At 39.6% G+C, this 15,389-nt stretch overlaps 1 protein-coding gene across 4 annotated transcripts; it reads left to right on the top strand.

Annotated features, from left to right (window-relative positions):
* Nucleotides 1-355: 355 nt before the first annotated feature.
* LOC137877548 (myelin transcription factor 1-like protein) lies at nt 356-12,601 on the top strand. Of its 4 annotated transcripts, none has more exons than XM_068717517.1 (10): nt 359-1,289; nt 1,609-1,677; nt 2,469-2,531; nt 2,619-2,702; nt 7,097-7,324; nt 7,579-7,670; nt 7,762-7,865; nt 8,656-8,799; nt 10,191-10,253; nt 12,056-12,601. In XM_068717517.1, the coding sequence occupies exons 1-10, from the start codon at nt 1,228-1,230 to the stop codon at nt 12,194-12,196; spliced, it is 1,050 nt and encodes a 349-aa protein (XP_068573618.1). In that variant the 5' UTR covers nt 359-1,227; the 3' UTR covers nt 12,197-12,601. The 4 variants fall into 4 exon arrangements, with proteins under 4 accessions (XP_068573621.1, XP_068573618.1, XP_068573619.1 ...); XM_068717518.1 differs by having other exon boundaries at nt 361-1,289; nt 7,097-7,318; XM_068717519.1 differs by lacking the exon at nt 10,191-10,253 and having other exon boundaries at nt 363-1,289.
* The last annotated feature ends 2,788 nt before the right edge of the window (nt 12,602-15,389 follow it).

Below are 15,389 nucleotides of genomic sequence, written 5' to 3'. Positions count from 1 at the left end.
CTTCTTCTTGTTGATCAACTAATTATTTCAGCTCTAGTAAAACGCTGCAGGGATGACGTGTTTCTGTAGCTAACAGGACGTTAGCATCACACTGGTTCCCTCCACAAACAGCCAATAGGATTCTTCCGTTTGATTTTGGATTATTACAGTAAATAAACAAACGTTTTATACTAGTTTTTGTTCATCAAGATAATCTTCACCTTAGTCTATAAAGGAACTCCACCACGGTCACGTGACTTCACCTTAGTCTATAAAGGAACTCCACCACGGTCACGTGACTTTACCTTAGTCTATAAAGGAACTCCACCACGGTCACGTGACTTTTACCTTAGTCTATAAAGGAACTCCACCACGGTCACGTGACTTTACCTTAGCCTATTAAAGGAACTCCACCACGGTCACGTGACTTCACCTTAGCCTATAAAGGAACTCCACCACGGTCACGTGACTTTACCTTAGTCTATAAAGGAACTCCACCACGGTCACGTGACTTTACCTTAGTCTATAAAGGAACTCCACCACGGTCACGTGACTTCACCTTAGCCTATAAAGGAACTCCACCACGGTCACGTGACTTTACCTTAGTCTATAAAGGAACTCCACCACGGTCACGTGACTTTACCTTAGCCTATAAAGGAACTCCACCACGGTCACGTGACTTTACCTTAGTCTATAAAGGAACTCCACCACGGTCACGTGACTTTACCTTAGTCTATAAAGGAACTCCACCACGGTCACGTGACTTTACCTTAGTCTATAAAGGAACTCCACCACGGTCACGTGACTTTACCTTAGTCTATAAAGGAACTCCACCACGGTCACGTGACTTTACCTTAGTCTATAAAGGAACTCCACCACGGTCACGTGACTTTACCTTAGTCTATAAAGGAACTCCACCACGGTCACGTGACTTTACCTTAGTCTATAAAGGAACTCCACCACGGTCACGTGACTTCACCTTAGTCTATAAAGGAACTCCACCACGGTGACATGACTTCACCTTAGTCTAAAAAGGAACTCCACCACGGTCACATGACTTCACCTTAGTCTATAAAGGAACTCCACCACGGTCACATAAGACGACCATATAAGATGAACATTCATGTTAATCATGGAGGCCGTAGTGACGTTTCGTAGTCTGCGTATTTCTCGTCCCTGCACCAGAGCGATGAGCTGGACCCCTTCCAGGAGCTGCTGGACGAGCAGCGCTACCCGGCCGAGGTCACCATGCCCAGCCCCAAACACCACAAGTACCCGGCCTGTAAGGAGGGCAAGAAGGAGCTCATCACGTAAGACTCACTCGTACCACGTTCACAAAGCGCTGTCGTACAAGTACTGAAATATGTTTAAATATGCAAATTAAGCATTATTTTATCAAATATGTGCAAATTTCCTGAACAGAAATCCATTTCTAAATGTTTTTAGTTGTACAACAACAATTTTTTCCTGACTTGGGGAGGAATTATTGCATAAGTCAGGTCGTTGCATTAGTGACAACAATTTAAGTTATTGTTGAAAAACATGAACAGCCTGTTAATCTGAATGCAAAATTCAGAATCAAGTTAGATTGTTGTTGGAGTTCAGTTTGTGTGTCTGTCCCTCCTGCAGGTTGTCAAGCTGCCAGCTGGCCGACAAGAACATCCGCGGGATGATGACGACCAACTCTCAGGACCTCAGGTGAGTCTACAAAGTCCACGACCCAGTCCCATTGTGTTTCATCTTTAATGTTTCTGTGTACATTTAGTCAGCCAGGCTTGTTTACCTTTATTTTTTTTTATGTCTCCGGCTTCCACTGGTAACCGTTTAACGCATGTGGCAACCTCTGGTTCTGTCGAGTGAAGCCGATTCGGAAGTGTCTTAAAAGCTGCATTCTCTCTAGTGTCCACCAGGGGGCGACTCCTCTGGTTGTATAGAAGTCTAGTCTAAAATGACTCTACTTCTCTCTTGATTTATTCCCTCAGTAAACATTGTAAACATGAGTTTATGGTCTCAATCTCTAGTTTACAGTCTTCTTCAATACAGCATGATGTTCATTTAGTACATTATGCTCCATTTAGAGTCAAACAGACCATAAAGCAGGGAATGATTTAGGGGCGGGGCTACGCGGTGATTGACAGGTGATCTACGTCACTCCTCCTCAGTCCTAATATGGTCACTTCCTGTTCATTGGTTGCAAAAAAAACAACATTGAGAATCCAAGATGGCGACAGCAAAATTCAAACTCCAAACTCAAGGCTTCATAACATCAGTCTACAAACCAATGGCCGATGTCACGATGACTACGTCCACTTTTGATTTATAGTCCGTGAGTGTGGAAATTGGGGCCAATAAATACTTCTGAGCATGTTCAGAGCAGTCAAGACCACTAAACAAGACCAGGCGGGTCTGAGCAGTCTGGAGTCCAAATGGAGGGTCAAGTCCGTGGTTGAAGACCAAGTCGCTGTTTAACCCTTGTGTTTGTGCCTCAGGTGTCCGACCCCCGGCTGCGACGGATCTGGACACATCACTGGAAACTACGCCTCCCACAGGAGGTAACAGTAACCGCGCTTCAGACTCCGAGCAGCTACGAACGAAACAAATACAGTGCTTCACTGTACAATTTGTCTTCTGTCCTGCAGTCTGTCCGGCTGTCCACGAGCCAAGAAGAGCGGCATCAAAATCCTCCACAGCAAAGAGGACAAGGACGACCAGGAGCCAATCAAGTAAGGTTTCCTTAAAGCTTTGAAATGAGGGAAGTTTCAGGAGGGGAATGATGAGAAGTCTAACCATCTAATTAATAATTTTTACTGTCAATATGCTAATTTTATTCCCTCTATTAACGAAAAGTATGCTCTCAAACTACCTCCTCACCTCTATCTCATGGACGACAGCCATACACCTTCATCACATCCAGTCAGTGTTCAGTTTCACAGACACAACCTGGAGTTTCTCAGTCCAAGACCAGAATAAATCCCTATTAAAACCAAGCAGTCTTTGGCAAGAGGACAAGGAGAAACAGAATCAAGACGAATATTTAACACTAATCATTTTAGGATGTTAATGAGCTAATTTGAGAGCAACGTTTTGTATTTTGGACATTTATTAACAATAATAAACACAAAAAATATTCTTTATTGTGAAAGGTAAGAACTGAAGAGGTAGATGTTGTTTCTTAAATAAAGGTGGAACTCATCCCGCTCTGCACAACAGGATTGGTTTAGGTCTTTATTCACGATCCTAAAGCTCAGGAAAAAAGAACTCATTGCGAAATGAAGTTGCTTTTTTACGTATGAATAAATTGCAGGAAAGAAAACTGCCTCCAGTGTGTAAAAGCCTTCATGCTAAAACCTCTTAAATTCAGGTTTCCCCCTAAATCTAAAATCTATACCCCATGATGACAAAGGGGACATTTGCATGTTTATTTATAAAAAAAGAAGAAATATTACTTTGACTTGAGTATTCAGACTCTGAACTCAATGTACTTTAATTAAACACCTTTGGTGGTGATTACAGCCTCAAGTGTTATTGGGTATGATGACTCAACCGTAGACTGTATATAAGAAGTTGTTGTTTTTTGCAACCAGTGAACAGGAAGTGACCACATCTGGACTGAGGAGGAGTGACGTAGAGACGCCGTATACGTCTTTGGTAGAGACCTGTCAATCACTGTGTAGCTCCGCCCCTAAAGCATCCCCTGCTTTATGGTCTGTTTGACTCTAAATGGACCATAATGTACTAAATGAACATCATGCTGTATTGAAGAAGACTGTAAACTAGAGATTGAGACCATAAACTCATGTTTACAATGTTTACTGAGGGAATAAATCAAGAGAGAAGTAGAGTCATTTTAGACTAGACTTCTATACAACCAGAGGAGTCACCCCCTGGTGGACACTAGAGAGAATGCAAGTTTTAAAACATGAAGCATGGACTTCACTCGACAGAACCAGAGGTTGGATTTGGTGATTTTCCGCCGGATTTATCTCAAGGACATTCACACAGTTGTCCCTTCGTTTGGTCTTGGCCATGTGCTTCAGAAAAGTTCTCTTTTTTTTGTACTTTGTGCTCCGTTTGGCTTCCCCTCAACCTTTCCCTGACCAGTCCCCCCCCAGTTTCTGCCACTGAAAAGTTTCCTCCAGATGTGATACTTAAAAGTTGAGACCTTAACAGTTCAATCTTGGTTTCACCAGACCAGAGAATCTTCTCACAGTCTGAAAGCCCTTTAGGTGCTTTTTGTGTTTTTCCCTGACGAGAGGCATCCGTCTGGACACTAAATCCATAAAGACCAGATTGGTGAAGGGTTGAAGTGATGGTTTTCCTTCTGGAAGTTTCTCCCCACAGGAGCTTAACCTCTCTTTGCCTTCATCTCCCAATTGTTCTGTTTGGTGGATGGTTAGCTCCAGGAAGAGTCCTGACTGTTCAAAACTTCTTCTATTTTTACAGATTAGGCAAACAAATGTGCTCTTGGGAATCTTTAACGCAGCAGAAATGGCTTTTTGTGGACCTGTGTCTCAGCTCAATCCAGTCTTGGAACTCTGCAGGCAGTTTCTTTGACCGGATGGCTTGAGATGCTGTGAGACCTTATATAGACAGAAAGGGGTGTGTCCGTCCAAATCATGTCCAACCAGCTGATTTAACACAGGTGGACTCCAATCAATCTGGAGCAACATCTAAAAGAAGATCAAGAGAAATTGGAGACACCTGAGCTGAATTTCAAGTGTCAGAACAAAGTGGCTGAATACTAAATACCGGTTTTGAAAAATAATTCTTACATGCATTTAGTCATTTGACCCATCATTGATATAAAAAGACTGATTAGTGCAGCTTTATTATTTAGGATCAATTGAGTAATTATTTAGCATATAAAATGTCAGAAAATGGTGAAAAATACCCATCGCTGAGATATTCAGTTTACAACGATTAAAAAAAACAAGAACGTTTTGAAATGTTTGCTTGATGAATAAGGATTAATTGTCTGTTGACTTATCAATTAATCCTGCACTAGTTTGAAGAATAATTTTAAAATGACAGTGTCTCAGAAATTCCGCCCTTTGAAACCTACTGAGCTTAGTGTACGTCACAGTTTTAATAACTTCATGAATATAAGATTAATATTAAATGTTAAAGGTGTGTAAATAGAAATTATAGCAGCCACATTACAGTGACGTCTCTGTCTGTCACATTAACAGATTCATCTTCTCTCTCTTAAAATGCTGCCTGTGTGCGCTGACCTTTCTAACTTTAGGGAAGAATATTTTAGAGATGAGCGATGGTCAGTCCTCCACTTCACCTCCCGCTCCCAGCAGGCCAAGAGCACTAAAGGTTAGCACTAGTGAGCGCTTGACATTTTCCTTAAAGCAGAGCCAGAATGTTAAGCCAATATGACCTTGTGAATAATAAGTTCAGCCGGTGTCAGTCTGCAGCCAGCTGTTGCTGCCACCTCCGTTCCCTCCACCGTCATCGTTAACCGCGGAATCATAATTAAGCTAAAACCTGAGCTCGGCTAGGGAGCGGCCCGCTGACGCTCGGCTCATTCTAATCAGCACAAATGTCACTGCGAAGGGCGTTCTGGGATTCATGAGGAAGAGCGGAGTGTCGTCTGCAGAGCGAGCAGTATTATCATGTTTAGCTCAACAACTACATCTTGCATTTGGGGGGCGACTGTAGCTCAGTGGCTAGAGCGCTTTGTCATTCAATCACATGGTTGGTGGTTGGCGAGACATTGAACCCCAAGTTGCTCCTTGTGCTTGGAATGTGTTAAATGCAGAGTTCAAAATTAATTTATGACAAATTAAATAAAGTTCCTTTTTTTATAGGTATTTAGTTTTGGTGAAAACATTTTCCAACTATCAGTTTTTAGCTTTTGTTCCTTTCAGACAACCATTGGTTTTAATGAATTAATTCCCGTTAAATCCAGCTTGAGACGTCAAACTTGCTACATACATCATAGCCAACATTTAGTTTAGTCAAAGTTATGTTATCATTGCAACCTGGTTTCAGTCCAGTCAACGCCCCTCGACATCTTAACACGGACAAATCATAGACTCAAGTGGACGTAGTCATCGTGACGTCACCCACTGGTTTGTGGACTAACGTTTTGAAGCCTCGAGTTCGGGGATTTCGCCATTTTGGATTATGGCCGTGCCCATGTTGTTTGTTTTGAATATCATGCTGTATTGAAAAATACTTGAAACTAGAGATTGAGACCATAAACTCATGTTTACAATGTTTACTGAGGTAATAAATCAAGAGAGAAGTAGAGTCATTTTAGACTAAACTTCTATACAATCTAGACTTCTTTTTGCAACCGGAGGAGTCGCCCCCTGCTGGTCAGTCGCAAGCAAATACAGAACTTTTACTCAGGAGACCAGTGTTCTTGTCTTATGTGAAACCAAGTGTTGAGTGTTTTTTTACGTTATGTTGGTACAAGCGTACTTATTTTAAGCCAAACCATGATGTTCTTGCTAACCCTAACTAAGTGGATTTGTTTCCTAAACCTAACCGCCACTGGGGGATGAGATTTCGTTGTATCGTTGCTTGGTAACCTCATTGAAAGCGAGCACCATTCACAGCTCTGTTTGAGGAAACATTTAGATTTTTATCCCTGGCATTTCAAAGTCTCAGTTTGACTGATATTTTGCTGCATATTGTGTCATTTCCTGTAAGTAAAGAAATGAAAAGTGTGTTTAACTTTTTTGTATACGACCTGTAGAAATTGTATGCAATGACAGCTAGTATTTATACCATTTTGGAACCCATCGACTGTCGGTCTGCGGACGATTTAGCCTCTGGGGGCAACTGCCAATATTTCGGGGATTCCGATGTAGCCAAGACTTCCTCCTCCATGCAACGGCCATTGTTTACAGTCCAGTTAGCGATGCTACTCGGACTACAAACAAACTACAAACTACTTCTTGTTCGTCTGCATATAAATGGAGAGTCTGTAGGCAACAGGGCACGAATTTGTCTGTTTGTTGCTTTGATGAAAACTTGTCCTTGAACGCACCAACTTTTAAAAGCTCTAGCTAAAAAAAACAAAAAAAACAAGCTAACCAACCGCTGACTCTGATGGATTTCCTATCTCAAGTGCTTTGACAACTCTGTTTCTTCCTCTCAGGTGTCCGGTGCCGGGCTGTGACGGACAGGGTCATGTGACGGGGAAGTACGCCTCCCACCGCAGCGCGTCAGGCTGCCCCCTGGCGGCAAAAAGGCAGAAGGACAGCTACGTCAACGGCTCGCAGTTTGTCTGGAAATCTGGCAAGACGGACGGCATGAGCTGCCCGACGCCCGGCTGCGACGGCTCGGGACACGTCAGCGGGAGCTTCCTGACCCATCGGAGGTGGGCGTGGCTCTGTGTCATTCTGTTTCAACTGTATCACACAAATTTGTTGTTATTACAGTTTTCGTTGATAGTTTTCCTCTGCTCTACAATGCTTATCTTGATGACCATTTTGCAAATCATAATGCATGTAGATTGATTTCCTTCCTGTTCATTTACGCATGTAGAAATTATAATCAGCTAGCACGCACTTGTAAACTTGCAGCAGATTTATAAGTTATTGCAGGCAAGCTTTCGTCAATGTGTGTGTTTTATTCCAGTCTCTCCGGGTGTCCCCGCGCCACCTCAGCCATGAAGAAGGCCAGGATGAGCGGCGTGGAAATGCTGACAATCAAGCAAAGAGCAAGCAAAGGTCAGAGTTAAAACCCGAACCCGAAACAGAGACTAAGGAAGGAAAAAAACGTATCTGAATTTAATAAAATGTTCTTTTTTTTTTGCGTCAGGCATCGAAAACGATGAAGAAATCAAACAGCTGGATGAAGAAATCAAAGATCTGAACGAGTCCAACACTGTAGTGGAGTCAGACATGATAAAACTGAGGACACAAGTAAGATGGCTACTGAGTGTGTGTTTACTGTAGTATAAATACATGAAGTATACAAATGAACCAGACAGTGCTAAGGGTGTATATTGAATATGGAAAATAATTCATATGAGTGGAGCATTTGTGAAATCACTAGAGCACAAGCAGAGAGACAGGGAGTGCTTATAGTTCATGCCGACATTTCACAGATGATGCAACGTTTTACACGGAAGATCTTCCAAATTAGAGAAACTTCTCAATTAGCATTCAGGTCTTCATTTACCTCAATTAAAAAGACAACTAGGCTGTTATTCAAAAGAGGTTTACATTATTCCTGATTCCCCCCATATTATATAGTTTATTTTAGTCAGACATTTTTTATCTGCTCCAAGTTTCAAACAATTTCATCCATGTTGACCTGTTGTTTTGATAAATTTATTATAATGTAGATTTCCTCACAGAAATACAGTTTTCTATTTATTACTTAAACCCACCTGATTCTACTTTGTTGTTTTAAACAAGAACTATCATGGTATTTCACATTAAAAGCCCTTCAGCAGCGTTTTAGCCCTTTCTGGGTATGCTTTTAATCTGAAATATCTGCAGGAAGTGATCAAGAAATGGCAAAGTAGAAGCCAAGGGAATCAATTAGTAATTAAAATCAGTATTTCTGTTAAAGATAGAAACTTAGAACAGAAGATTGGTGAATTTCATTCAATTAAATTAGTACAAAAACAGACCAATACTTTCATGAGCCATTATCTCGTCACTCGTTTCCTGTCGTCTGCTGATAATTACTTTCCTCGTCTATCAGATCACCACCATGGAGACCAACCTGAAGTCCATCGAGGAGGAGAACAAGGTGATCGAGCAGCAGAACGACTCGCTGCTGCACGAGCTGGCCAACCTCAGCCAGTCGCTCATCAACAGCTTAGCAAACATCCAGCTTCCACACATGGTAAGAGATCAGTTGACTGTACCTTCAGGCAAACGGTTTGTTCAGGATCATATTTTGTTACAGTCTTAGGCTTCAAATAAAAATATTTAAAGTAATATTGTCTTTCATCATCAGTTTTGCTTTAGATCCATTTCAGTCAAATGATCTCAAAATTAAGAAATATAATGTAAAAATCCTCTAAAGCATCATGTTTTATTTTGGTAGGTAATAGGTCAATAACTTCCCTTCACAATAAGAGCTTATTGATCATTCTAGTAATAGTTGGCAGCTGGTGTCAAAAGGTAGCTGCTTCCTTCCTCCAGTTAACAGACATATAATCCTTCAGGCAATTAGATTATTTACTGAGAACAAGTGCAAGGAAAAGTAAAGTTTTGCCATTTTGGTAGAAATATTGTGAGGATTGGACATAATTGAATGAAGGGATTGTTTGAACGCTACGTTAATTCCTGCAACGGCAAAAGTACAAAGTGAGTAGTTCTAAATTTCTGGAGGGACATAAATTTGTCTTTAATCTTCTATTCTATCCGTAAAACATCATCAATTCAATTTTTTACGACTAAATAACAGGCAAAATTTGCTGAATTTTAAACTTGAAATAAAAGATTTCAGAGCTTCTGTCAGATGTTTGTCTGTCTCATATTTAATGTGCTAAATTAGTTTCCTGCTTTAATTAAAACACTGAAATCTCTTTGTGGGAAAGTAAAAAGATCCGAACTGATCTGACACTCAGGTTTTTTTTTACTCATCTGCTTCTTTCAGTTCGTCACCTTCTTTTTTTTCCCAGCAGTCCATGCTGTGCTTCTTCTGTGCTTGACAATGCCTCACAGAGTCTCACATAAAGAAACAGCGCTGAGTGAAGCGCTCACGGCTGTTTTGACGTCATGTCGTCTCTCGGTGTAGAAAGAAGATTGGGGCTAATTGGATAATCTCTCTTTGAGCAGTATGAACCCGAGTTGCTTGATAACTGGACTTGTTATCAGTTTGTTTTCAGATAACCACACGATTTTCCTCAAATTAGTTGATTTGCGTGGACAGAGTGGACATTTTTGTAGAATTTTTCCCTTCTTGTTTCCAGGGAAACTAAGTCTAAGGCTCCCTTCACACTGCAGAGCTGTCGAGCAAATGTTCATATGTGTTGTAGGATATAAGATACACCCAACATTAATAATAATGATAATAATAATAATAACAAAAATAGGTCATATCCATTTTTGTTTCACTAAAATTCACTTACAGTTTGAGCAAACTTTATGGTGAGCCGGAGGGGAAAGGACTTGCTAAGGCGGACGTCGTCGTTGTTGTTGTTTTTTCTCGGTGTAGCTTAAGAAGCCTTGTGACGCCGCCGTGTGTCCAGCGGGCTAATAGACTTCTCTGTACACCCTCTCCTGTAGAAACCGCCGCCACAGAAAGAGGCCCCAGTAAAGCATAACTGCTGTTTACAGATGCCTCCCAGAGTAAGAGATCCATTTATCCTTTATCCAATTATCCTTCTCTTCTGCACTGTCATCCCCCACCCCCCCTTTTCCTAAAGCTCCTTTAGATCACTGTGGCGTCTGCACATCACAACTAACCATTTAAGCTGCAGAGTACGAGACTGTAACTCGGTGGATTCAATAGTGAAATTAACTGTAGCTAACCTACTGGTGGACCATTCCAGATAAAAAACGATCAGATGTGTTTGGATTTTTACCAAATTACATTTCTGCAAACCATACGATGCGTTGAATGTTGACGTCTCTGAATCAAAAATAGGCTTTGTGAACACGTTTTATATCAGTTTTGTTTCACGCCTACAGAAACGTACAATGCCATTGTAGGTTCAGGCAACAAAAGTATTTGATAAAGGTCAGAAAAAAGATCAGGGTTCGATCTTTGGTGTTGAAATAACAACGTAACTAATAACCGTCTCAAAATAATTACTCAAAATAAACAACTGCCCTGCAGACTTTCTTACGTAACGTAGCAATGTTAGCGGCGTATATAAAGTTTCGTAAAAAGCACAAATGTTTACTTTTACAGGGGACACAAACAGCGGTGTCCTGGGTGAAAGTCCTGTGTTTGTTTGACTAGTCGACCACCTCTCCCATAAGTCCTTTCGTAAACTCTCTTGCTTCTTATACTCAAAATTATACCACGTAGAATTCAATAACTGTTGCCCATCACACTATGTCACTTGTTCTAAAAGAATGCAAAAATGTGAACATTCAACGTGTGCGTAGTTTGCAGAAACGTACAATGCCAACATTTTTACCAGGCGACCGGGCTGGAAGTCACAGCTTTGTTAATAGTAGTTTGAGATCCACAAACCAGGAGACAGAGCTGCTCTCGAATCAGGAAATACTCAGATTGGTTGAACAGTTGCACGCAGTGCAATTGGGTGCATGGAAAACCTTCAGGAATATGCAAATAAGAACGAAATACAGATTTATAACACAGAAAGAGAAATAATGAAATAACAAAAATACAGTGTGCCACACAACCAGCTCCACAGCCTTACCTTCTACCTAAGGCACTCCACTTCCTGTATCAGCAATGCACATTGGCATTGGACGTAAATCATGAGATGCCAAAACATTTTGTATAGACAATCATTTTTGGGGATAGTGGGCTGAGAAAGCTCATATAGACCAAAAAGAACTGGGCCTCAAATCGAGCCTTGTGGGATGCCACATGCAAAACAAACTATTGTCATTCCAAACAAACAGAAATCACGTTTTACCAACACTAATGTTGTTTGAAACTGAGGTCAAACTCAACCAATAAGAATATGTTTGAAGCCAAAGCTGCTCTGTCTTTGAGTAAAAATCTTCACGACCCAAAACCTCCCAGTCGGCTCAGCTAACTTTAACTCCCAGTTGTGTCTCCCTCATCTGACCATTAACCCATTAGTTTTTAACATCCTGATTTTGTCTCCATATGCTAAACATTAACCTTCCATCCATCCACCAGCTAACCATTCCGCTCCTGATTTTTTTGCATGGTTTGGAGTTGCATTGCGTAGACCTTCACAGGATGAAGTATAGATAATGATCACAATATAATAAGAAAGGAGTATTACAGTGTACAGTTTGTGTAAGCGAGCCATGCTTCCCCGATGGTGTTCCCTTCCTTCCTCCCTTGCTGCCCGCTTATCTTCCTAACCTTCCCCCACAATGTTTTATAGAGAAAATATAGACTGACTGTCAACAAACACAAACTCTAATCCCTCTGACTGTTCTTCTTTTCTTCTTCTTCATGGGTTTCTTTCCTCTCTCAGGAGCCAATGAATGAACAGAACTTTGACACTTATGTGAGTACATTGACAGACATGTACACTCACCAGGACCAGTACCAGAGCCCGGAGAACAAGGCGCTGCTGGAGAACATCAAACAGGCCGTTCAGGGTATCCAGGTTTAGCTCTGACTGAGGCCAAAAATAACAAATGCAAAGCAAAAACAACAACAGAACAAAAAAAGTCAAAAAGAAGGGAATGGGTTGTTTTATTGCTGCTGTAATCTAACATAGTTCTTTTAATTCTTCTGCTGTTATGCTCTCAACTCCATGGGTATCTCTCTCTTTTTTTTATTATTTTGATTGTCGTTGCCTTGCTTTGAAAAACAAATTTACCGACGTTTTAAACGAACATTCACGTTTTGTACATTTTCATATGACCTAATATAATGTGATGTACTGTTTATAGCTGCTAATGTATGCACATTCTAGTGTATATGTATGTATTTATTTATTGTAAGCTTGAATCATTTCTATAATTTAACGCGATACATCAAAAAACTGGGCGTCACAGGTTTAATGGGGGGGGGGGGGGGGGGGGGACCTGAAGAGCAATCATTTAAGAGAAGAACTGAGGTTGTTTAAACGGATGTAATTCATTCATTTTTGTAATGTTTGAAAAGTGGATATTAATATTAATGTAAATCTAAAATTACGAGAAGAACCAATGCTGTAAGCGAGAAGATTTTCAAACATCATGACACGGAAACTTACTGGTGCAAATCCCATCATCCCCTTCGGAGTTGTTTCGTTTCAAACTGTCCTGTTCTGTCGCTTTTCTTTCTTTTCTTTTCTTTTGTTTTGTTGGTGCGGAGAACGAAGCCGGAAAAGACAAAAAAGGCTTCAGAGAAAAAACGTAGGAGACAATCTGCCATTCTGAATTTCTTTTGATCATCAACCTTGAACTATATAGCTATTAGGACAACGTGTCAGCAATATTGATATGATAATCTTAAATCGTTTGTTTGGATATGGGATGCAATCTATATGGAAAAAAAATGTTTGGGTATATGCAATTTCTTATGAATAAAACTAGCAAAGAGCTGATAGATCTTTTTACTAAATATAAATGTATTGCGTTTTGTACAAACCTTTTACTACAATCATGTTTTAGGAATCTGACGCGGGTGAAAGGACTTTGGTTCTGTCATGTTCGACTTTGCACAGGGACACCTTCGTTTCCATGTTTTGATGTTTTTACTGTCGACGAAGAGGCACTTGGCAGGCGAAAGGATTTGTAGATATGATTTTTTCTTTCTAAAAAGGCTGACGGCTCCACTGGACTTACAGGGTCAAACGTCCCCATCCGTCATTGTATATTGCACTCGTTCTGTAGAAAACGTCTTTCCAATCACGCGTCCCGCCGTGTGAGCGCACGGCGGGACGCGATGCCAGACGACATGATGACCAAGCAGCACTTTTTTTAATTATCTTTGATTGTCGATGGAAAAAGATGAATTAAAAAGTAGAGCCGGCAGTCGTAACGCGACGTCTGCGCACTTGAACTTTACCGACCGAGTATTCGATCTGAATCGGCCTTTACGATGACATTCGGTCCGAAATCACAGTACTGATGGAACAATGTTTTCTGAACACCGTCGATCATGCATGCACTTTATTGGAGTATGTCAAAGTATTATCACGTGGTAAATGAAGCAAAAACTGTACAGCGAGTTTGTGGAAACTGTGACTTTGACGAGAATTTGTGCTGGTGATTGTTTGAAAGAATCCTGGAAGAAATTTCTCTGAGTTGATTTGTTATTTAAAGGAAAACTCCCCCTCATGGTCCCCTTAAAGTCTAAACCTCCAGCACCCCAGGATCCATTTTAAGTGTTGAACCACACTGATTCACTTAGTTATTTAGTATCAAATAGTTTCCGTTGTTAACCACCTAAAACATACGATGTTCTGGATCGACATTGGACCTCATGTGAGGCAGGACGCGTCGCCTTATATGGTGTTATTGCAGCTTTATTTATGCTAATTTACAATTAAGAAAAATTTAAGATACGAACACGGAAGCATTCTTACACGAGGTCCGTTGTTACGTGAATGCCAGAAGGAAGCACTTCCAGAAACGGACGGACATGAAACAGCGAGCTAGAGATGAACAGCGACGTTAGGACGGGGAGACGTAAAACTGCAACTCCCAAGGTGCATTTGGAGGAGACGCATCCAATCGCAGAGCTTAAAATTCTGCTTTGTGCACTTGTCCTTTGACAATAAGTGGAAACTGAACATTATTCTGTTCATTCTGGGTCAATATTGGATGAATTGGGTAACAACGGCCCAAAGGCTCATGGGAGTGTTTAGCGCCATAACAAACTGACTCCTCAACCTGCCTCTTCTACTTCTACTTCTATTTTGAGATTTCCTTCATTTCCCAGAATGCCTTTCAACAGAGAACAGGATTAAATAAAATATATATATATATATATATATATATATACATATACATATATATATATATATATGTGTATACATATATACATATACATATATACATATATACATATATACATATACATATATACATATATACATATATACATATACATATATACATATATACATATACATATATATATATATATATATATATATACATATATGTATATATATATATATATACATATATGTATATATATATATATATACATATATGTATATATATATATATACATATATGTATATATATATATATACATATATATATATATATATATACATATATATATATATATATATATATACATATATATATATACATATATATATATACATATATGTATATATATATATACACATATATATATATATATATATATACACATATATATATATATATATATATATATATATATATATGTATATATATATATATATATATATATATATATATATATACACATATATATATATATATATATATATATATATATATATATATATATATATATATATATATATATATATATGAGTACTTTTTGACCCTTTGAATTGAAGAAGCAGCCCCAAACTTAGATATTTTTGTAATTTTAAAGACTTTTAAGGGGAAAATCAAGAGTTCACCGTCTATAACTTCTGCCAAATCATGAGCGTTTTAATGGTGACTCTGTTTTAAGAAGGGAAAACAATCACCAAACTGCCAGCTGGGGGGAGTTTTCCTTCTAAAGATGCTTCTTCTTTGGACTTTTACTGAAAAAAAAAAAAGCCTCATTCTTCACATCTCTGTCCAAAGCTTTGTGTCTGCAGCTTCCTGCCGGTGAACTACTGCATTAGATAGACTGACAGCTTGTATTTTTATTTAGTCAGTTAC

The sequence above is a fragment of the Cebidichthys violaceus genome, unplaced genomic scaffold, assembly GCF_023349555.1.
Source record: "Cebidichthys violaceus isolate CVI_PGR_0920_01 unplaced genomic scaffold, fCebVio1.0.p SCAF_216, whole genome shotgun sequence".
In the NCBI taxonomy this organism is placed as follows: domain Eukaryota; kingdom Metazoa; phylum Chordata; class Actinopteri; order Perciformes; family Stichaeidae; genus Cebidichthys; species Cebidichthys violaceus.
This window is presented reverse-complemented; position numbering and strand designations above follow the sequence as displayed.

Coding starts and splice junctions, on each gene's coding strand:
- LOC137877548 (XM_068717517.1), top strand. CDS start 1,228: ATGCCCAGCCCCAAACACCACAAGTACCCGGCCTGTAAGGAGGGCAAG. Junction 2,703..7,096: donor GACGACCAGGAGCCAATCAA/GTAAGGTTTCCT, acceptor TCTTCCTCTCAG/GTGTCCGGTGCCGGGCTGTG. Junction 7,671..7,761: donor CAAGCAAAGAGCAAGCAAAG/GTCAGAGTTAAA, acceptor TTTTTGCGTCAG/GCATCGAAAACGATGAAGAA.